Source organism: Takifugu rubripes, chromosome 7 (assembly GCF_901000725.2).
Source record: "Takifugu rubripes chromosome 7, fTakRub1.2, whole genome shotgun sequence".
Classification (NCBI taxonomy): Eukaryota; Metazoa; Chordata; class Actinopteri; order Tetraodontiformes; family Tetraodontidae; genus Takifugu; species Takifugu rubripes.
This window is the reverse complement of record NC_042291.1, coordinates 5509983-5530760: the sequence shown is the minus strand read 5'-3', so window position 1 is coordinate 5530760 and position 20778 is coordinate 5509983. Positions and strand designations below refer to the sequence as shown.

General features: G+C 52.3%; 4 protein-coding genes across 6 annotated transcripts; 3 read left to right on the top strand and 1 right to left on the bottom strand.

Moving 5' to 3' along the window:
* Positions 1-4293: 4293 nt before the first annotated feature.
* On the top strand, positions 4294-10288 carry LOC101070125 (soluble guanylate cyclase 88E-like). Of its 3 annotated transcripts, none has more exons than XM_003965821.2 (17): positions 4294-4368; positions 4508-4672; positions 5187-5319; positions 5384-5558; positions 5726-5817; positions 6110-6367; positions 6437-6581; positions 6664-6789; positions 6861-6981; positions 7168-7297; positions 7387-7533; positions 7763-7909; positions 7996-8152; positions 8294-8403; positions 8513-8602; positions 8898-9016; positions 9193-10288. In XM_003965821.2, the coding sequence occupies exons 2-17, from the start codon at positions 4545-4547 to the stop codon at positions 9557-9559; spliced, it is 2445 nt and encodes an 814-aa protein (XP_003965870.2). In that variant the 5' UTR covers positions 4294-4368; positions 4508-4544; the 3' UTR covers positions 9560-10288. The 3 variants fall into 3 exon arrangements, with proteins under 3 accessions (XP_003965870.2, XP_029694696.1, XP_029694697.1); XM_029838836.1 differs by having other exon boundaries at positions 4334-4368; positions 4447-4672; positions 9193-10287; XM_029838837.1 differs by lacking the exons at positions 4294-4368; positions 4508-4672 and adding an exon at positions 4991-5099 and having other exon boundaries at positions 9193-10287.
* A 1880-nt stretch (positions 10289-12168) lies between these two features.
* tnfaip8l2b (tumor necrosis factor, alpha-induced protein 8-like 2b) lies at positions 12169-15455 on the top strand. Its single transcript, XM_003965810.3, has 3 exons — positions 12169-12420; positions 14369-14692; positions 14784-15455. The coding sequence occupies exons 2-3, from the start codon at positions 14375-14377 to the stop codon at positions 15024-15026; spliced, it is 561 nt and encodes a 186-aa protein (XP_003965859.2). The 5' UTR covers positions 12169-12420; positions 14369-14374; the 3' UTR covers positions 15027-15455.
* lysmd1 (LysM, putative peptidoglycan-binding, domain containing 1) lies at positions 15437-18033 on the bottom strand. The gene is made up of 3 exons (XM_003965820.3): positions 17482-18033; positions 16666-16967; positions 15437-16450 (listed from the first exon to the last, which is right to left on the bottom strand). Exons 1-3 carry the CDS (start codon positions 17659-17661, stop codon positions 16267-16269), a joined length of 666 nt encoding a protein of 221 aa, XP_003965869.1. The 5' UTR covers positions 17662-18033; the 3' UTR covers positions 15437-16266.
* Positions 18034-18212: 179 nt separating this feature from the next.
* On the top strand, positions 18213-20057 carry scnm1 (sodium channel modifier 1). The gene is made up of 8 exons (XM_011605236.2): positions 18213-18409; positions 18534-18604; positions 18695-18783; positions 19014-19108; positions 19235-19335; positions 19531-19643; positions 19719-19821; positions 19886-20057. The coding sequence occupies exons 1-8, from the start codon at positions 18359-18361 to the stop codon at positions 20004-20006; spliced, it is 744 nt and encodes a 247-aa protein (XP_011603538.1). The 5' UTR covers positions 18213-18358; the 3' UTR covers positions 20007-20057.
* The last annotated feature ends 721 nt before the right edge of the window (positions 20058-20778 follow it).

Genomic DNA, 20778 nt, shown 5'->3' with positions numbered 1-20778 from the left:
TCTGGCTTTGTTTCACCTCCATTTATTTGTGTGGGTGTGTTATTGTGTGAGTGTGTGTGTGTGTGTGAGTGTGTGTGTTATTGTGTGTGACTCCATGACCTTGTTTCCTACTTGCTGCCCCATTGAACAAATATCTATTCTGAAGGGGGCGAAGAACTAGTGAAGAAGGATCCCGGGGGGACAGGGTGTGTGTGTGTGTGTGTGTGAGTGTGAGTGTGTGTGTGTGTGTGTGAGTGTGAGTGTGTGTGTGTGTGTGCTTCTGTCATGACCTCCAGGATGAGGAGTTCTCCTTCAGAACTTCTCTGAGGTTCTGGTTCCTCCTGGAGCTCTACAGCTGTAACTTCCTGTTAATGTGTCTCAACTTCCTGTCAGAATCCTGAAGGGCACCAGCTCACCTTGACTGGAACCAGGTGAGCTGCAGTACCCCCGCGGGCCTGTGGGGGCGCTGTGGTGCACACCTGCATACAGGAGGCAGCAGGCCCGTCCTCTGCTGCCGATCACCTGTGGCAGGTGGCAGATCAGGACACCAGCAAATGTCCTCGACGTCCTCGTCTCACACACGGCGCCGATGCTCAGTCGGTGACAAAGCGCTAACAGCTGCTAACAACCGTCAGCTAACGCCAGAAACCTCGTTAGCAACTTAGCTAACTGTCCAGCAGGTGGACAGATGCTCCAGGGTCATGGTGCCTTCAGGCTCTGTAAACGGGGCCACTGGCTGCAGCCGCCCGCTATAGCTTAGCATGTAGCCGCGGCGCCTTGGTAATCCTCGGGAACGCCGGATACTGTATTTGACCTTTGAGAGGATGGATGCACCACCGCCGTCTGTAGGTGTGTGTGTGTGTGTGGGGTGTGTGTGTGTGTGTGTGTGTGTGTGTGGGGGGGGGGGGGGGGTTGGGGTGGGGGGGGGGGCGGGGTATACAAAACCGCGTTAGAGGCGTCACAAGCGGAGCTGGAATTGGATTAGTGTCAGCGGTGATAAGACAGAGAGGTGAAAGAGGGAAGAGGAGAAAATTGGAAGAAAGGAAATGGCTCCCCCCCCCACCCCAACACCCCCCCCCCCCCCCCCCCCCCCAACAGCCCCCCCCCCAACAACCATCATTTCATTTGAAACTCCAGCTGCTGAATGCAGCAGCGCCGTTATGGAGCCAGCAGAAGTTAATGGAATATTTATATGCAGACGGAGGGAGCCTGAACCCCCCCCTCTACCCCCCTCCCTCTGCCCCCCCCCCCTCTCCATACATCTCCGCTGCCTTTGTTAGACTCTGACACTATTTTTACTCCTCCTGAAGCTTCCGGGAGGCTGCAGGAGGAGTTCCACCAGCACAAAGACGGGCTGATCAAAGGAGGACCGGGTTCTGCTGAGGACCGGGTTCTGTAGCGCTGATGTCAGAGGACTTCAGGGGGACGGTTCCACCTCCATCCAGACCTGAACCTCTGCGTGGAAGCACTGTGTTCTCCACAGGTTCTGCTCTGGGCTGGGGGGGGGGCTAAATTAGCTTCAAGCTAACGTTTTCCCACCCACCGATGATGGAATATGAGGGAAGAGGAAGCTCAGGAGGTGAAACCAGGCAGGGAGCGTTGCTGGGGGGCCACAACTGCCCCTGTAACAGAGGTGGGGCCAAGGGGGGGGGGGCTAAGGATGCATACAGCTGCACTGGGACCGCATTGTTAGCATTCAGCTAGCGTAGCGGCTCCTGCTCGACAGTAAAACCAATAAGAGTGAAGCATCGTTGGAGAAATATAGCACTTCCTCTCTGGGGGGGGGGGGGGACATACAGAACCACATTAGGAATGCAACCACGGGGCCGCGGCTGTTATTGCTTCCCCCCCAACGGGCTCCTCGCTCCTCTGGAATGCAAACGTTCTGGTGTTTATGGTCCCAGTTTGTCACCCAGTAGCAGGAAGTGTGTGTGTGTGTGTGTGGGGGGGGGGGGGGGGGGGGGCTGAAGACCCGGAGGTGGAGGAGACAGCGGCTCATTATCGCCATCACGGGCCAGCTGGCGGCCCCCCTGCAGCCCCTCCAGAGGTGTGAGGACAGAGGTGGCGTCAATTAGACCTCCACAGAGGTCTGAGGAACCCTCAGCCTCTGTGGAGCCCAATCCTGCTCGGAACCGAGACCAAACACGTCCTGAAACAACAGATTCTCGGGACACCAGAACAGGGGCCCAAAAACAGCCGGACAGGAAACGGGGACGCCGTAACACTGCCCCCTGGTGGACGCCCGTGGAACTGCAAGTGCTTCCGGTCCTGACTGGGAACATTTAGTAAATTATTCCGGGAATAAAACTCCAAATGACAACAAGTAGCTCCAATAATAATGCTCCATATAATAATAATAAGCAGAACCACTCACCCGTGAGCTGGTGGCGTGTTCCCCCTGAATCCAGGAGAATATTCCTGCTCGTTTTGACTGCAACAGACGCTGTATCAATAAAGTTGACTGGGTCTTATCAACAGGCAGTTACGTCACCTGGCGTTTGGGGTTTCTATGGCAACTGCAGATGTGTCATTACCTCTTCAGATGTCAGACCTGTCAAAACAGGAGACTCGCCTGGTTCCTGTCGGGCTGTAGCGGAAGCAACAGACAGACTGGGTTCAGGGTGGCAGAACTGACTCCAGAGCTTCTCTTCCAGACGCCGATCACGACACAATGGCCGCGCGCACCTGAGCGCAATTATGCAAATGAGGAGTAATTAGCCAAGAGACCCCGGTCATGCTAATGAGCTGCTGCTGGAGAGTAGCAGCTAATTCTGGCTAATGAGTCACACGGTGAAGCTTCAGGCTGAGATCTCCCAGAATTACGCTTACAACCGTTCACGGAGCTGGTCCTGCTGGTCCTGCTGGTCCTGCTGGGCCTACTGGTCCTGCTGGTCCTGCTGGTCCTACTGGTCCTGCTGGGCCTACTGGTCCTGCTGGTCCTGCTGGTCCTACTGGTCCTGCTGGTCCTGCTGGTCCTACTGGCCCTGCTGGGCCTACTGGTCCTGCTGGTCCTGCTGGTCCTGCTGGTCCTACTGGGCTACACAAGCTACAGGGGTCCAACTCCATTACAATGGTTTATACACTCGGGTACGTTGATCACCACTTTTCGCAGTGCATTATGGGATATACTGAGTGCCCTAAATAGAGCACTGAGATCTGCCCTCAACATTCTGACACCCCTACGAGACAGTCTGCTCCCTTCCTAGTGCCCTAAGTAGGGAATAGGGGTTAAGGAGGATAGCAAACTCCACCAGGAAGGCCGAAAGAGGCTAATGCTAACAGACATGCTAACACTGGGCCAAAACCAATAACCAAACTGACCAAAGTGACAAATACGTTCAGGTTCTGTTATTATCGTATCAGATCTGGGTCCCAGATCAGCCAACGTGTCTCCACAGATATTTAACATTAATAGTAACGTGTCTTCATTGATATTTAACATTAATAGTAACGTGTCTTCATTGATATTTAACGTTAATATCAACGTGTCTTCACAGATATTTAACATTAATAGTAACGTGTCTTCATTGATATTTAACATTAATAGTAACGTGTCTTCATTGATATTTAACGTTAATATCAACATGTCTTCACAGATATTTAACATTAATAGTAACGTGTCTCCACAGATATTTGACATTAATAGTAACGTGTCTTCATTGATATTTAACATTAATAGTAACGTGTCTTCATTGATATTTAACGTTAATATCAACGTGTCTTCACAGATATTTAACATTAATAGTAACGTGTCTTCATTGATATTTAACGTTAATATCAACGTGTCTTCACTGATATTTAACGTTAATAGTAACGTGTCTCCACAGATATTTGACATTAATAGTAATGTGTCTTCATTGATATTTAACATTAATAGTAATGTGTCTTCATTGATATTTAACGTTAATAGTAACGTGTCTTCACAGATATTTAACATTAATAGTAACGTGTCTTCATTGATATTTAAGGTTAATATCAACGTGTCTTCACTGATATTTAACGTTAATAGTAACGTGTCTTCACAGATATTTAACGTTATCAGTAATGTGTCTTCACAGATATTTAACATTAATAGTAACGTGTCTTCAATGATATTTAACGTTAATATCAACGTGTCTCCACAGATATTTAACGTTAATATCAACGTGTCTTCACAGATATTTAACGTTACATCTCCATCGGGTCCCCGGTGGACACGTTTGTGCTGTCCTTTTCTTTGCCAGCTGCCACGAACACACCATGCTGCTGCTATTTTAGACACGTCACCCATTGACCTGACAGGCAAGTGGGTGGGGGGGCACCTGTCAGCAGCAGGTGGACCCTCTCGTGGGGGGGGGGTGCTGGATGGACGTCGGCACAGTCGGAGCGTCGGAGTGTACAGGGCTGCAGGTAAGGGGGTGGTCCTGGTGCTCGTTGGCTCCCGTTTACTGGTTTTACTGGGAGCTGACGGCTTCTCTCTGCTGCCAGATGGTGTTTGAGGAGCTGACCTGAGGTTCCTGCCGTCTGTTTTCATCTGGACTCTCCGCAGCTAATCGTGTAACTGGTGTCACTGGAGGCGTTCCACCATGTACGGCCTGTACCTGGAAGCAGTCAACGACTACATCAACGAGTCCTACGGCGAGGACGTGTGGAGGCTGATCGAGAACCGCGCAGAGATCCCCCACCTCAAGTTCGTCCGGCATCAGATGTACAAGTACGTTGGTTTTTGGAGAAACCGGTCCTGTTGTGATGGTAACCATGGTAATCCTGCACAGGTGACCTTCGTCTCCAGATACAGACGAACTGGTGATTTATGTGGGAACAAATCGGCTCAAACAGCTACTAAAATCAAGGAGAAATACACCAGAGTTGCTAACGTGATGCTAATCCAAGGTCGATTTTACGCAAGAATCAAACGTAATTATTTTCTTGATAACTGGACAAACTTAAGGTCACATGACTTTGGTCGCGCCATCAATAACCGGTTTAATGCTCCTCCCACCTGAGTGACGCAGATCAAACGCACCAGACACTCAACTGATGCTAATGCTAAAAGCTAACACACTAAAGAGTCATTTCCCTCTTTGATGTCTGGCTCATGCTGGTTATACTGGGGCAGGAATCAAATCAACTGGCTAACGGTGTGTTACACGTTTAAATGTTTTTTCATTTTAGCAAATTGTCAGATGACCTTTCCAATTAAAACGTTATTTTTTTCACGTTATTAGTGATAACTTGATCCTCCGGTTGGCGAAGGCGGCGGGCGAAGTTCTGGGAAAGACCCACGACGAGCTCATGTACGCCTTTGGGGTCTACATGGTCAAAAGGATCGGAAACTACGGATACGAGCGGATCCTGAAGGTGAGCTGTGGCTAACCTACGATACGTCAACAAGGTAAACACAAACGGCGCCCTTCTTCGGCAGGTTCTGGGACGAAACGTTCGCGACTTCATCAACGAGCTGGACAACCTGCACGAGTACTTCCGCTTCTCGTTCCCGAAGGTCCAGCCTCCCAGCTTTTGCGTGGAGGAGGAATGTGAAACTAGCCTGACGCTGCACTACCGCAGCACCCGGAAGGGCTTCACCCAGTTCGTCAAAGGTGAGGAGCAAAACATCGCACGTCCACGAGGCACAGCCGCGTTAAGGCGATACAACCATCACGAGTGACCCCGAACAAACCAAAGGCAACGTTCACTCCTTACGTAGAAACTACGTAGAGGAGCGGGCGCACACGTCATAATAACGTAAATCTGCGCTAACCCCCAGGGCAGCTCTCTCAGGTGGGACGACAGTTCTACAACACCGACATCGAGGTGGAAATCCTGTCCAAAGAGGAGACGGAGAAAATGACGTACGTGGTACGTACCCGGGCTCGGCGCCGCTCGAGACGTCTGACCCGGCGACCTGCTTTATCAGGATGAGAACGGTTCCATCAGCCTGAACCAGACGGCAGGCGGAACCTTGTTTACACTCCGGCAGCAAGTGTTTATTGGATGGAGATAAGTGCTTATTGAGATGGGAATTTGGGGGAAGTCGTAATTTACAGCAGAAGGTAGCAGGAGACCTGCCGGGGGACATGTGGCCTTCCCGACCTTCCCGGTGACGCTCCGTCTGATTGTATCTGCATCACCTGTGTCTGAACTCCCGCAGGTTTATAAGATGAACTTCGACAACGCTGCCTTCAAGCACCGCATGCCTCAGCAGAAGACGGCGCCCAGCTACGAGAAGCTGCCCATGAAGCGCGGCATCTTCTTCGACATGTTCCCGTTCAGCGTCATCTTCCGCCGCGACATGACCATGTACCGCATCGGCGACGGCCTCAAGGAGGTCTTCTCGGACCTCCAGGGCAAGAAGGTCAACGAGGAGTTCACGCTGGTCCGGCCCATGCTGGAGTTCAGCTGGGACAACGTGAGTCTGCGGCGCGCTCGCTTAGAAACGAAAGTGGTGGCGCGTGGCTGAAACCCTGGCTCTCACCAGATCTACACCCACCTGAACAACGTGTTCGAGCTGCTGTCCAAGGCCGTGGTGGAGAGCAAGCAGAAGGTCAACATCCCCAAACTGAGCAAAGAGGAACCCGAGGAGAAGGAGGAGAGCGAGAAGGCCAAGAGGGAAGAAGAACGAGGTATTTCACTAAACCTGCTTGGTAACAGGCAGAAACCGCTGAGCAGAGCCCGGCTGGAGTGACTGTTGTCTCTGACCATCAGAGCCAAAGACGGTGGAGGAGATGAAGGGCACGGACCAGGAGTACAGCAGCGCCCTCACCCAGTACAACAGCTCTGCTAACTCCGGAGGGGAGGACATCGAGCTGCTGGCCTTCCAGACCGTCACCGGTCAGAACCAGTAAAGCTAGCCACCCACGAAAGGTGCTCATTTCCGCTCAACTGTCTTCTTCTGCTCTCAGGTAAGTGCAGCGAGACCATCTTTGAGGACATGCGGGAGCCTCCCAAGAAGCCGCTGCACCTGAAGGGACAGATGAAATACGTCCCCCAGTGGGACTCCCTCATCTTTCTGGGGACTCCCATGTAAGGACTAACCGGGTTTAAGGGTCTCCACTCGCAGGTCCTCACTGGTGGGCTTGATTCCTCCAACCCGGACCCGGAACAGAAGACACGAACGAGCTGAAATCTGTCGATGGGAGAAACATCTACACGCCAGAATGTGCTAATACATCTAAAAAGAGACAATTTCCGTCTTCTTCCTGTCCGCAGCATTGAGACGGTGGAGGACATGATAAAGATGGGCGTGTACGTCAACGATCTGAACCTCCACGACTCCAGCAGAGAGCTGATCCTGGCTGGAACGCAGCAGTCGGCCGAGCTGCAGCTCGCCCTGGACCAGGTCAGTTCAACACATCAGAGACGCCAAGGTTCTGAGGACCCGAGCGAGAGCAGACGGCGCGCTAACCGGACCCTCGTCTGATCTGCTAGGAGCAACAAAAATACGCTCAGCTGCAGGAGATCATCAAAAAGCTGGATGAAGAGAAGAAGAGGGGGGATTCTCTGCTGTATGCGATGATCCCCAAAGCTGTGGCAGATCGCCTGAGGAAGGGGATCACTGCCCTGGAGACGTGCCAGGTACCAAACAGCCCTTTAAAAAGCATCAAAGCTCCAGAAAACCTCCTGGAGGCTGGTTTGAGTTCCGCGTTCCTCAGTTCTCTGAGGTCAGAGGTCAGCGGTGAACCAAAGGCCCAAAACAAGACATGTGAAAAGTGTCTCACGTGAAGGTCCACCCCATCGGTTCAACCCTCACGAACTGGTGTTTGAGACGTCACTTCCTTCCTCACACGGCGTCTTTGATCCCCAGGTCTTCCCCGACGTGACCATCCTCTTCAGCGACGTGGTCAAGTTCAACGAGATCTGCATCCACATAACGCCCATGCAGGTGGTGGACATGCTTAACGAGATCTACATCGTCTTCGACACGCTCAGCGAGAAGCACAACGTCTACAAGGTCGGTCTGGTGGGGGAGGGGGAGGAGGGGGGGCAGCCTGAACTTCAACCAAACCCCGTTTAATCGCAACTCTGGACTCTGCCCAGGTGGAGACGATTCGCGACGCCTACATGGTCGTGGCGGGGGTCCCCAACAAGACCACCTTTCACGCGCACCACATCTGCGACATGGCCTTGGACATGCTGAGCTCCATCGACCACCTGAAGGACCCCTCCACCGGAGACAACATCCAGATCAGAGTCGGTGAGAGCACCAGGGGACCCTCCTCTAAGAACCCTCCTGCACAGCAACGCAATGACGCGGCGTCGCCTCGAGGGGGCGCCGGTGTCGCTTTTAACCCTGTGGAGCAACAGGGGCTGAAGTTTGGCTCCACTCTGGTTTCAGGAATCCACTCGGGAATGGTGGTGGCCGGCGTGGTGGGTCTGAAGATGCCCCGCTACTGCCTGTTCGGCGACACCGTCAACACAGCGTCACGGATGGAGAGCAATGGAGTGGTGTCTAAACTTACCTAAACATGATAAACACGCAGAGTTCCTGCCAGTGCGGCGCCAGCGTGCGTGTTGAGCTTTAGCGGCCCTCTTCTGTGTGTGCTCCTATGAACAGGGGATGCAGATCCACATCAGTCAGACCACCAAAGACCACCTGGAGCACGAACCCTACATCATCGAGGAGCGGGGGAAGATCTTCGTCAAGGTGGGCCCTTCCTCCACGCGCTCGCTAGCCAAGGAAAGTTTGGACTGAAAGTTTTAGCTTCTTAGATGAAGCTGAATCAAAGTAATGTGTTCAATGATTCAAATTCACTGGTCTTAATCCGATAAATAATGAAAAGCCCCCTTCAGGAGTGTTTTAAAGTCTTATGGTGGATCTTTTTGACACCACTGGTAAATAACCATTAGCTTTGTTGCTAATAAGGTGGAGTGAAAGCTCTGGCCATGAAAGCATGTTTATTAATGGTTTATAGATGATTGTAAGCCCTCTGCTCCTGCAGGGTAAAGGCTACATGAAGACCTACTGGCTGAAGGGGAAGAAAGATCTATCTTTTAAGACTCCAGCAGAGTTGCGCTACAGCAGCGATCAGAAAGACTCACAGGACAAGAGCTCCACCGGGTGAGTGCACGCACGGAGGCTCAGCGGACACGAATATCACCATGACGACCATCAAACTCGGCATGACGTGGAAGCGCTCAGTGCGGGTTAAAGTTATCTTTACAGGGGAAAAGACAGGATGTCCAGTTAGAGTTTCTGCCTTTATCAGAGCTGTTCTTCCTGTGTGAATGCACCAGTTCCGCCAGCACCAGCGCCAAGCACATGGCCTCCAACCTCCAGCTCAGCAGCGAGGAGCAGACCGAGGGGAAGCCCAGCTCCGGCGACCTCCCGCTGGACGCCCTGCCGCCACCAGAGGCCGCCAGCGAGCCCCCCGCCGTTTCCACTGAGCCTCAGGAGAAGGAGAAGGTCAAAAAGACTAAAAACAACAGGGGGTCCAAGTCAGAGGCGCCTCAGGGGAACCCGGCACCCGAGTCCTCGCTGTCCGCCGACGGGCTGGAGCACCCGCTTCATCTGCTCAACAACAAGAGGAACAGCTTCAGGCAGCAGTACGCCAAGCTGCCCAGCAACCTGCCCATGCGCAGCGCCTCCTGTGCCGTCCTGTGAGACGGGCGCCGCGGGACAGGCACAGGAGGTCGCTGACACGTGGCGCTCACGCGTGACGCTGACACGGGTGCGAAGCTGACAACACGGTTTAATCCCAGCTCACAAAACTCCACCTGTTAGACAATCATGGCTGCCATCAGATCCCCTTTTATGGTCCATTGTTAAAGAATTTACCATCATTTCAACACTCTGCGTAATTAAAATTCCAGTTTCTCAACATAACTTCCTCTGAAAAAAGGAAGTCCACCGTCTCTGACACGCATGCACAAAAAGAGGGAACTAACTCCAGACGGCAGCCACGAGCGCCTCGCTAACTTTCTTTACTCCGGTTGCTGAATTGCAGAGGTGCGTTTGCTAGTCTGTAACCATGCTAACACGGAGGAAACGACGCTGGAAGCTTCATGTACATCCGCCAACGCAGACAAGAGCTTGTTTTAATGTTTTCAGTAGCAATATAAATCATGTAGTGTTTTTCTTTTCTTGAGCTCCACAGAATGCCTTCAAATGTTCTACTTCCTGTCGTCAAGCATCTTACTTCCTGTCTGGAAACGATTGTATTTGTTTGACTGTACGATAGCGTTCATTTATATAAAACTGTATGTACAGCCACAACCACCTGAAAAGCATCTTTCTAACCACAGGTGAGACACAGAAGTGTCTGATGTCCTGCGGACAGTGAACGAATCAATGATTATTCTGCAGGAGCTGAGATCAGGTTCAGGTATCAGTAGATCCACGGACCTTCTGCCGTCCACACCACACAGAAACAGCTGCAGTGCAGGTGAAGCAGAGAAACCTGGAAAAACCCGGACAACAATGTGTGACAACATCAGTCACCTGACGTAGGACCAGGAAAGATGGCCGCCTCCATACACGCCTTCACACGCCTCAGCCACCCCCCATCATCCCTCCACCACCATTCCTCCCCCATCACCCCCCCCCCCCCCCCCCCCCCATCCCTCCACTATGATCATCCATCTTATTAAGCTTTGAGAGGGGGAACAGCTCAGGACGCCGCCTCGACCTTGGTGGGCAGCAGGTCACTGATCCTTCTGAAGAGAACGCACCGGGGTGTGTGTGTGTATGTGTGTGTGTGTGTGAGAGAGAGAGAGGGTGCCTGTGTGTGTGTGAGAGAGTGTCTATGTGTGTGTGTGTGTGTGTGTGTGTGTGAGAGAGAGAGAGGGTGCCTGTGTGTGTGTGAGAGAGTGTCTATGTGTGTGTGTGTGAGAGAGATCTCTTGTGTGTGAAGGATGAGTGATGTAATTGATTGACCTGTGTACAGTACAAAAGTTACACATTAGAGCTCATATTATGATGGCCGTTAAACCACAAACATATACTGTACACATACATGCGCGCACATACACTCTCTCTCTCACACACACACACACACACAGACACACTCTCTCTGTCTCACACACACATACACACACTCACACACAGACACTCTCTCTCTCACACGCACACACAGAGACACTCTCTCACACACACAGAGACACACTCTCTCTCTCTCTCTCTCTCACACACACACACACACACACACACACGCACACACACACACAGACCTGACAACCTCCTGCTTACACTTCCTTGTTAGATGTCATTATATGATAAAGAGGAAGCCATCAGGAAACCACTTAAGCACTACTTCCTGTCTGTTTCCTTGGCAACCAACCTGCTTTTGCAGTTGCACATAGCTTGACGGTACTTTTGTCAGGTTGATCTTTTGCAGAAGGGCCGAGTGGGAGGTAGAAACAAGGTGTGTTCGCGCAGCACTGGACACACTGGTGGGTGTGTGGACACTCCTCGTGGTCCAGCAGGGCGTCGGCTTCACCTTTGACCCCGACATCTGACAACACTTAGGTTTGTGAGGGCTGGCTCCCCCCTCCCAGAGTCGCTGGTTGCCACTGAGACAAACCTGCAGAGGATTGTGAATGAAGGGATTCATGATTGCTCCGGACTGATGACATCGTTTATCAGACTGGTTCTGTGTTTACGCTCCACACACTCAAATTAGGATCTGGACCCAACAGGCAGGTTCAGGGCGGCTCAAACAAAGACACATTCATGGAAGATACTGGCCCGTTTTTATGATCCTGTTTGCTTTGACACTTTGATCCTGGAGTGTGTGGAACTTTTAATCAGGTTTATCAGGGATAAAGTGCAACATGTGACACGTTTAGCACGCTGGCTACTGCGAGTTAGCTCCACAGCTGAGACCTCGTACCATCGTCGGCACACCTTTGCTAGACTCATACACACAAACACAGTCAGACGGAAGAACGCAGCGCTCAGCGGCACTGACGGCAGCGGCATTCCAGCAAAGGTGAACGTGCACAAAACAGGGGGTTAAGCCCCTCCCCTTTCACCGGCTGCATCTCTGGATTACTGCTAAATTCTTTTCACTTGTCAGGACAAGCAGAGGCACAGTGTCAGCAATACAGAAAATGGAGAGAGAGGTGGAGGGAGAGATAGAGAGAGGGGGGAGTGAGAGAGATAGAGAGAGAGATAGAGCGAGAGAGAGGCAGAGGGAGAGAGAGAGGGCGAGGGAGAGCAATGCAAACAGTTTGCTGTTTGAATCTCAGAACTAAACACAAGATAGAGACAGCTAAGAGAGGGAGGGACGGAAACACACACACACACACACACACACACACACACACACTGAGGGGTGTGTCATAGCACTTTAGTTCCTCAAGGAAGTAAAACTCAGCAGCGTCTTAAGACGGCGGCAGCAGCACCGACGGGACTCTGCAGGAGGGCTCAGTTTTCCGCAGCGATGACGAGGGCGTCGCGTTGAAGTCAGCCGCCGGCGTCGACCTCAGATGGAGCAGAGGAAGAACTAGAACAAGGGAACACAGGTAAGACCTCTGCGTCCGCCTCGCAGGGCTTTTACGCCACCTCTCGGGTTTTCAGTCCCAGGAAACCCCCTCAGAAAAGCCCGAGCGTGGCTGCTCTCCTCTTCCCCATCCTGACCGTGCGGCTGCCACCGTCTCGTTTGTTGTTGCCCCACCCAGCCCCTCGGGGCGAGTGGACTCCCCCTCCGTCACCGGCCCACGTTGGCCGGGGGCAAATCCCGAAGCGCTGCGCCGGGCCTCCATTAGGTGCCGCTTGGCCCGAAGTTCTCTCTCTTTCACTTCCCTTTACAGTTGCCGATGGGCAGGGTTGAGCAACGTCGATCGGGGCGGTTGTGCAATACCGCAGGAGAAACTTCGATTGGTGCTTTTGGAGGCTTCAAAGGAAAATCCCCCAAACACCAAAGACGTATTTAAACGCTGAACACGACTGAAGGGGGGTGAGGGATTCCCAGCCAGCAGCCGTGTTGGCAGGTGATTCCTCCGGACCTCCGCGAGTCGCCCTGCAAAGATGAAGAGAAAAACCCTACACAGCAGGAAGTAGCGCTCATCCACGTGCACACAAGTTCACACATGTGGACAAACAGTGGGACTGCGCTCGTCCCAGGAATGCTAAATATTTACCTCTGCAGCCTGCCAGGAAGGATCCACCAATCAGCACGCAGTACCAGACTGACCATGAACGTAGCGTTTCTTCTGGCCCCCGCACCGCTGGAACCCGCCCGACCGGCCGCAAACGCTCGTGGAGCAGCTGCAGCTGCTGGGTCCGGCCACCAGGTGGCGCCCGTGGAAGGACGCAGTCCGCCAGAGGTGTCGCGCCGCTCCTGGATCCACCCGTCAGAACCAGCCTCCGTGTCACCAACGGCGAACGTCTGCGGGAACACGCCAGCCTGAATCAGCCATCGCGCTGCTCCGCCCCCTCATCACCATCACTGAGGGAAATTCCGATTCCCCCCCCCAATGCTTCGGTAATGAAGCGTGCCGTCAGAGACGGGGGTTTCGTGTGCACGATAATTGGTGCACGTGAAACAGGAGCGTGGTCACAAAGAGCCTCCTCCCTGTGCTCTAGACGGCGGCGTTAGCTTCTGCTGCGGCCTTACGTCACCAGTGGAGCTTTGAGATGGTCGTTTCGCAATGTTTGCTCCTCTAAGAGGAAGTTTACATCATTAATCAGCGTGGACGAGAGCCTCACATCCTCCGAGGAGGCTGTTCTCGCCCACGCCGTTTCCTGTTTAACGCGTCCGAACCAGCGTCAGAACTTCAGGGCTGAGCCACCATCATTTATGCTGCTGATGGAATCTGGAGGCAGCAGGCAGGAACCTGCCTCAGGTATGCAGGGACATGCTTGTCTCCACAGGCCGGAGGAGGAACGCCGTGGCTCAATCCCAGTAAATGCTGGGATTAGGCGGCAAGCTGTGAAAAGCAAAAGTTGTTTTGAGTGTCGGCGGCGAGCAACAGCCGAACACTTGGGTCCGTTATTTCCTCCCACGGTCGACGTGGCAGAAAAGCTCCAATTAACGTCCATCATTAAGGGTAAAGAGCAGCTCGGAGCGCCGCCGGCCTCCCAGGAGGCTCCTCTGTTTGCATGGTGAAAACCTCAGTGGGAGACTGAGCGGTCTCTGTGGGACGCCTTCCCTCCCGGCGTCGCACCACAACAAACGGTGCAAACCAGAACCTGGCGCCACCACCGTCACCCAGGAGGACCAGAGCCGCCCAGAGCTGTGAACGGAGGCCTCCTGCTGGCTTCATCCGTCTCCATGGCAACCCACAGGATTTTCTAGAGTCAGCAATGGAGACTTAAAGTTATATTAAGAACTCAACATATTGATAAAAGCAGTTAGAACAGGAAGCACAAGGAAACTTTCGCCATCTCAGCACACACACACACACACACACGCACACACACACACACACAGAGTAATTAACCTCCGACCTTTCTCTTTGCACCACTCAGGAAAACATGGACAACTTCAAATCGAAGACGCTGGCCATGACGGCCCAGAAGAAAATCCTCGGCAAAATGGCCAACAAAACCTCGGTCCAGATGTTCATCGACGACACCACCAGCGAGATCCTGGACGAGCTGTACCACATCTCCAAGCACCACACGGGCAACAGGACGGAGGCCCAGAAGGTCATCAAGAACCTGATCAAGATCGCCGTGAAGATCGGCCTTCTGTTCAGGAACAACTGCTTCAGCACGGAGGAGCTGGTGCTGGCCACCGACTTCAAGAAGAAGCTCCGCCAGGGGGCCATGACCTCCACCAGCTTCTACGAGGTACGTTAGCATGCGGCTAGCTGGGGGCTAAAGTCCAGATCTAAGAGATGGAGCCCGACGGTGACGGCGCTCTTCTGGTTGACCTTTGCAGGTGGACTTCACCTTCGACCAGGCGGTGATGGAGGACATCCTGACGAGCTGCAGGGACATGCTGCTCAAGCTGGTCAACACCCACCTGACCCCCAAATCTCACGGCCGGATCAAGCACGTCTTCAACCATTACTCCAACCCGGAGCTGCTGACCGCGCTCTTCGACCCCAACGGCCCGCTGAGGCCCAACCTCGCCAAAATCTGCAAAGGACTCGACAAACTGATGGAGGACGGCACAATATGAGGTAGAACCCCGCGGTCGGACCCTGCAGAGCCGCTGGACAACTGCTGCTGGACAGGAACTGTGACGGCAGATCAGCCAGGCAGCTGCAAACCCCCCAGGTTTAAACCTTTAGAGAAGCTGTAACATCTCTGATCATGACTTGAACACGAACCATCTGCTGTTTCCAAAGCACCGCGGCGCAACACTGCCACCTGCTGGCCCACGCGAGGCTGCAGCTGGTTCTGGACGCACTTACAGACTAAAGCGGACTTTACCAATCCCGACACACTCTGAACAAACACATTAGCAACCATCAGTTAAAGCACTGACTTCTCTGTCTGACGTTTCAGGTGAACCTAGAACTCCTGTTTGTCTTCTTGGGTTTTAAATTGCAAAGATTTTGGGGAGGTGTGAACAAACCAAGTCAACAATTAAAATCCAATGAATTTCTTTATTGCTTTAGTTTGACGCGTGGTTCCGGGCTGATGATATAAAGTGCTGTTTACAGTGACGTCGTGTAGCTTTGAAACACCTCAGTGCTGAGAAACGTCCCGATTGGTTTTTTTTGCATTCGGGTCACAGATAAATGTCTCAGATCGTCGCACAAATAAATAAAAACGATGGTTTCAGGAACAAATATCCAACCCTACGTCAGTCCTGAGCCACCCCTTTAAGGCCACGCCGCCGCAGCTCCCCTGGACTCAGCGAGATGGTTCTTCAGCGGTGGTTCGAAGCCCTCCAACGTCGCCGTTTCTGCCCCGTTTCTTTCTGTAGCTTATAAATCTTCTGGGTTCTTCTGTGACCTCCTGGAAGAGCATTTTGAGCAGTTAGCTGAGCCCCCTTTCCCCCTCATAAATTAATGATTGGTGACGATCTGAAGCATTTACGTGACCAAAGTGACAAATATGGGGAAAAAAAATAAATCTATAAATAGCAGTTTTAAAATAAATATCTAAAAGGTCAAAAGGCCGATGCAGGAAGTGGACAGCAGTAGCTTCTGTGCTGGTGGATCCACTCTGAAAGTGGAGCCAACTCTTTTAGCCTTCTTCAGGTCACGTGGTCAGCCGTGCACGAGGGCGCCACAGGCTCGCCCTATTGAAGAGTCACATGACTGAGATTCTTATCCGCTGCTCAATGTTCCGGCCTGTAACATCAGATCTGCCTGGCGTTCCAGCGCGTGCTGGAATTCTCCCTCTGGAATGTCCATCTCATCCCGTCTCCCCTGGAAATGTTCCCGTCCTGATCGGTCAGCAGCCGTCCGTCACAGCTGGAAGATCTCGTCCTCTCGGTCCCTCAGATTCTTGGTCAGTCTGGTGATGGTTAGCGGCACGGCGCCGTGTGCAGCCAGCTGCTGCCCCCTGGTGGACGAACCTGCACTCTGCGACCTGGTGAGGGGCCGCCAGGCCGGCGTCTCCCCGCTGCAGACGTCCTCTACAGCAGCAAACCTGAGCAAGAACCAGACGGACCAGCCTCAAACACCCATTTGCATATTTCATAATAACTGAATAGAAAAGTGGTCAGGTTTCTGCGTTAACTCGTGTCACATGACTACACCTTTCATCTCAAATAGGAAAATGTTCCAAGATTCAGTATTAACTGCAGATTTTTGGCGTGAGCAAAGCAGCTTTAAATGCATCCATTCCCTCAGGAAGAGACAAACCTCTTCTCGGCGTCTTGACAGCCTCTGACGGCGGCCTGCTTGGACTGATGAATCAGGCCATCCAACCTTTTCAGGAACTCTTTAGGAGACAGATCCTCCGACGTTCCTCCGTCGTCGTTTTGCTTCCCGTCGGAGGAGATCCGACCCGGGTGGACCTGCTCCGCAGCCTGGTCGTCTCCGCTGTCGCCCAGCAGCGACTCCAGGCTGCTGTTAGAGTCCAGCAGCAGGGGGATGGACAAGGACTTCTTCAGGTGGATGGAGTCATTGGTGTACATCCGGTTGGCTCGTTTGATCTGCTCCATCTGTGAGGAAGCAGGGTGGGGTCAGTAAACACCATAAAGTGGCAAAGCTTGACTTTATCTGGGCGTGCACGTGAAAACAGTCTCAATTCACCTTAAATGGCCATTCAACTTGTAATTGAAGCACTATAATCATTGCTCAGAGGTTAATAACTGTCCCTGAATGCTGTCCATCCCTGGACAGAGGGACCATCTATGAACTGACCTAGTAACGGTGACACATGCACTCTTATTCACGTGCAAATGCTGGTTAATAAAGGGCTTCACTGCCCTTTTTGTGGCAGTTACGAATGTGAAACCTGGTTTTGCAGTTTAACCACAGAGCAGGTTAATAGATAAATATTTGAAAAGCTTTTTTAAAGCTCCTTTTGCCTTTAAACTATTGATTTATCCTAATAAAACTTTTAGTGCACATACAGGTAACATGGTGGCCGGGTTCATAATAAAGCCCTCATTACCTTAATACTCAAGGCTGACGGCTTAAAGAACAGAGACAACCGTAAAGATCCATACTTACAGACACCCCGTACTTGAGGGCGAGGCCCTGCAGCGTCTCTCCGGGCTGGACCCGGTGCTCGATGCGTCTCTGGCGAACCGGAGAGATCGGAGACCGAACCAAACTACCGTAGGACTTGGTGCGGCTGCTGCGGAGCAGGCCGTTGCCCCGGTCCGGCAACGTGATCTCCTCCTCGGACATGTCTCGGACCGCTCGCCAAGAGTTGGAGGCGATGATGGAGCTCCGACCCGGTGAAAGAGGGCTCGGTTAACGCCGCAGAGCACCGCTACTTAGCATCCGGATGCTAACGCTGCTCCACTAGCAATAATCTGCGCGCTAGCTAACTAATTGAATTAGCTAATTAGCGATAACATTAATAATCGTTTAACGCAAATGTCAAATGGACTCTTCAACTCAACTCATCATTTCCGGCTCTGCTAAAGCATCTTGCACGAATTTAAATGCCATCGATTTAATCTCCCTTAAGTCTTAAACAGAAACTTTGAAAGTTTGTAAGAAAGTTGCTCATTACGTTCACCGACTTCCTGGATGATGGAGGCCCCTCCCACTGACGTCACATGTGCTGCGTTCACGCATCGGAGTATTCGCGAGAGCTTTTGCCCGAACCGGCCGGTTTAGTCTTGTGCTCTGAGCTAGTTTTTGGTAAAGGTGTCACTAAACAACAGTTACAGCCACTGTTTCTGCAAACACGTTTAACACCGTTACTATCATTAATCAAAACAGTAGAACTGTGTTTTTAGGAAATAAGCCCCAATTTCCTGCACAGACTTGAACGCAACGCTGCTAGCAAGATTAGCTTTCACCGTGGTAACGGAGGCGCTAGGCAGCTAACGTGCCAGTCTCATTTCTTTTTTTCGGATTAATACTTTTTAAAATCATGTCTTTTAAGAGGGAAGGTGACGACTCAAGTCAGTTAAACATCCTAAAGGTAACAACTTTTATTTTAAAGGCTGTTCAGTGGATTTGAACGAGATTTGTGCAAAGGTGGTGATTTGTTGTGGTTAGCATTTTGGCTAAATGGGGTCATGCGAGACTTCTTGGTTATATTCTAGAAACGGCGCGTTGAAGATCTTCTGTCGAACTTTATTCCGGAGGATGAAGCAGCTCTGATGAAGAACGGAAGGTGAAATGATCCTCCGGACAGATGATTGACAGGTTTTGGCTGCGCTGCTGGAGTTCTGACCTGCACAGGTGTGTCGCGTCTTGTCCGCAGGTACACCTGCCTCGTGTGTTCCTACCGTCCTGTCTTTGACACAGTTGACATGCTGACAGTTCACCGAAAGGGCAAACGGCATTTGGAAGGTGAGGGAAATCATGGACCCCCCCCCCCCCCATAATGGTGAAAGATTGGAGCTCCTGCATCAGTTGTGACGTTGCCTGACATTTAAATCTAGGACACATTTCTGCAGCGTGTGACTGCCGACAAGCCACAAAAGCCCGCTACACCTGCGACCCCATTGTACCCCTGTAACATCCAATAAACAGTGTCATCAGGACAACACCCCCCCCCCCCCCCCTCTCTGTTCCTTTAGGGTTAAAATCATTCTACGGCAAGAAAGCAAAGCTGAAGAACGAAATAGCAAAAAGAAAACATGAGCATTACGTCCAAAATGAAGATACTGCTCAGGTTGGTCAGACTCACAACCCTCATGTTGCTGTCAGTCGGCAGCGATGCATGTTGTTCTCCTGTCACACACACACACACACACACACACACACTGACGTAGCTCTGCTTCCACTCCATGTTGCTCAGGAAGCCTCCTCTTCGGCTCCCTTACTGACGCAGACGCGGAAGCTCACCCATCACGCCTTGTTGAAGACGGTTCCCTACAACAGCTGCCATCGAAAAACCAGGTGACGACTGACGTTTAGCTAGAGACGAGCGTCCAGCTGCGCTGATGGCGAGATGAGCAGAGGAAGCAGAGGTCCAGTCGACCGGTCGCTGCCGGCGCCCTCGCGGCTGCCATCCGTTTAGCCCCTCCCACATGTTTTTGGCACACCTGAGGAGGCTGACCACTCCGTCTTCTGATGTTTTGTTTTGTTTTTCAGCACAAAATGTGAAAAGGGATCCCAGAATGTTCTAGATGTTAGGACGGCGTCCAAGCCTGCTGGTTCTGACGATTTGGGCAGTTTAGGGGATGCCGCCGATGGCTGCGCAGCAGGTGATGCCTGTCACCTGTGGTTTACCTGGATTAGTGTGTCACCTGTGGTTTACCTGATTAGTGTGTCGTCTGTAGACGGAGCAGCACCACGTCCGTCAGACGGCGTGACGTCACAGGAAGCGGCGCCTCTGTCTGCCCAGAGGAGGCGGGAGCTGGAACATTACCTCCACCTGAAGAGGTCAGAGGTTATTTTCCTCCTTTCTGCTCGGGGGTGTTTAAAAGCTAATCTTCCTTGTTTCCAGCCGGGGGTGGCTACAGGACGGGAGCGGCAGGTGGACCAAAGACGAGGACGTGGAGTTTGACTCGGACGAGGAAGAGCCGCCTCCTCTTCCTCCTGCCGCAGCCAATGAGAGCGAAGCCTGAGATCAGCTGATGCAAAACTGCCGAATAAAGTTTTTTAGTGATTCCAAAGAAATCGCTGTGAATGTTTATTCTTCCAGTTTGTTCCTGGCATTCCCATCGCTGACCAGCAGGGGGCGTCCAAGGTGGTGGGGCTGACTTCCTGCCGTTGCCAGTCTGTAAACCGCTCTAAGCTGGGGGAGGGTGACCCCAGCCTGGAGCTCCGCCCCTTTATTATCACCCAGATTCTGCTGGTGCTAATCTGGTTAGCGATCCTCACACGCTCCTGGTTAACACTGTCAGGGTCAGTTTTTCTGGGGGGGGGGGGTCTTAACCCGGGTTAGTTTCAACGACCCCGGTAATATGTGGTAATACACGACCTCCTCCAGCTCGCCATTTAATCGGACGCCTGGAAATGAGGCTAAAGCGGCGGGAAAAGCTGGCGGCAGGAGCAGTGACGGTCCGCAGCTGCTTCTGCCCGTAAACGTTGTCGGGCGAACACGGACGTGACCCTCTTGAAGTCGACCCTTATATTTGGAACCAGGTAACTTTAGCCGGGGGGGCCGAGGTTAAGTTACCACGGCGGCCTAAAATAACCCGAAGGAAGTCGGGAGAGAGCGATTTGGTGCCGTGTCACTTAAAGCTGCGCAGGTTTTTGTGTATTAGCGGCGGATCATTAAATCAGGCAGCTGGTTCAGGAGCCAGGCCAGCGGGGCGCCCCCTGGTGGCAGAACCGGCACCACCTTCAGGCAGCATCATAAAAACACTGAAGCCAAACGTTCCAAACATATATATA

What these genes read in the sequence shown, in the direction of transcription:
- scnm1 (XM_011605236.2), top strand. Translation starts at nt 18,359, where the DNA reads ATGTCTTTTAAGAGGGAAGGTGACGACTCAAGTCAGTTAAACATCCTA. An exon ending in GCTCTGATGAAGAACGGAAG is followed by an intron (nt 18,605 to 18,694) that starts GTGAAATGATCC and finishes TCTTGTCCGCAG; the next exon opens with GTACACCTGCCTCGTGTGTT. An exon ending in CATTACCTCCACCTGAAGAG is followed by an intron (nt 19,822 to 19,885) that starts GTCAGAGGTTAT and finishes CCTTGTTTCCAG; the next exon opens with CCGGGGGTGGCTACAGGACG.
- lysmd1 (XM_003965820.3), bottom strand. Translation starts at nt 17,661, where the DNA reads ATGTCCGAGGAGGAGATCACGTTGCCGGACCGGGGCAACGGCCTGCTC. An exon ending in CCCTCAAGTACGGGGTGTCT is followed by an intron (nt 16,968 to 17,481) that starts GTAAGTATGGAT and finishes GCTTCCTCACAG; the next exon opens with ATGGAGCAGATCAAACGAGC. An exon ending in TGTCAAGACGCCGAGAAGAG is followed by an intron (nt 16,451 to 16,665) that starts GTTTGTCTCTTC and finishes GTTCTTGCTCAG; the next exon opens with GTTTGCTGCTGTAGAGGACG.
- tnfaip8l2b (XM_003965810.3), top strand. Translation starts at nt 14,375, where the DNA reads ATGGACAACTTCAAATCGAAGACGCTGGCCATGACGGCCCAGAAGAAA. An exon ending in CCTCCACCAGCTTCTACGAG is followed by an intron (nt 14,693 to 14,783) that starts GTACGTTAGCAT and finishes TGACCTTTGCAG; the next exon opens with GTGGACTTCACCTTCGACCA.
- LOC101070125 (XM_003965821.2), top strand. Translation starts at nt 4,545, where the DNA reads ATGTACGGCCTGTACCTGGAAGCAGTCAACGACTACATCAACGAGTCC. An exon ending in CTGCCCTGGAGACGTGCCAG is followed by an intron (nt 7,534 to 7,762) that starts GTACCAAACAGC and finishes TTTGATCCCCAG; the next exon opens with GTCTTCCCCGACGTGACCAT. An exon ending in GGGGGAAGATCTTCGTCAAG is followed by an intron (nt 8,603 to 8,897) that starts GTGGGCCCTTCC and finishes CTGCTCCTGCAG; the next exon opens with GGTAAAGGCTACATGAAGAC.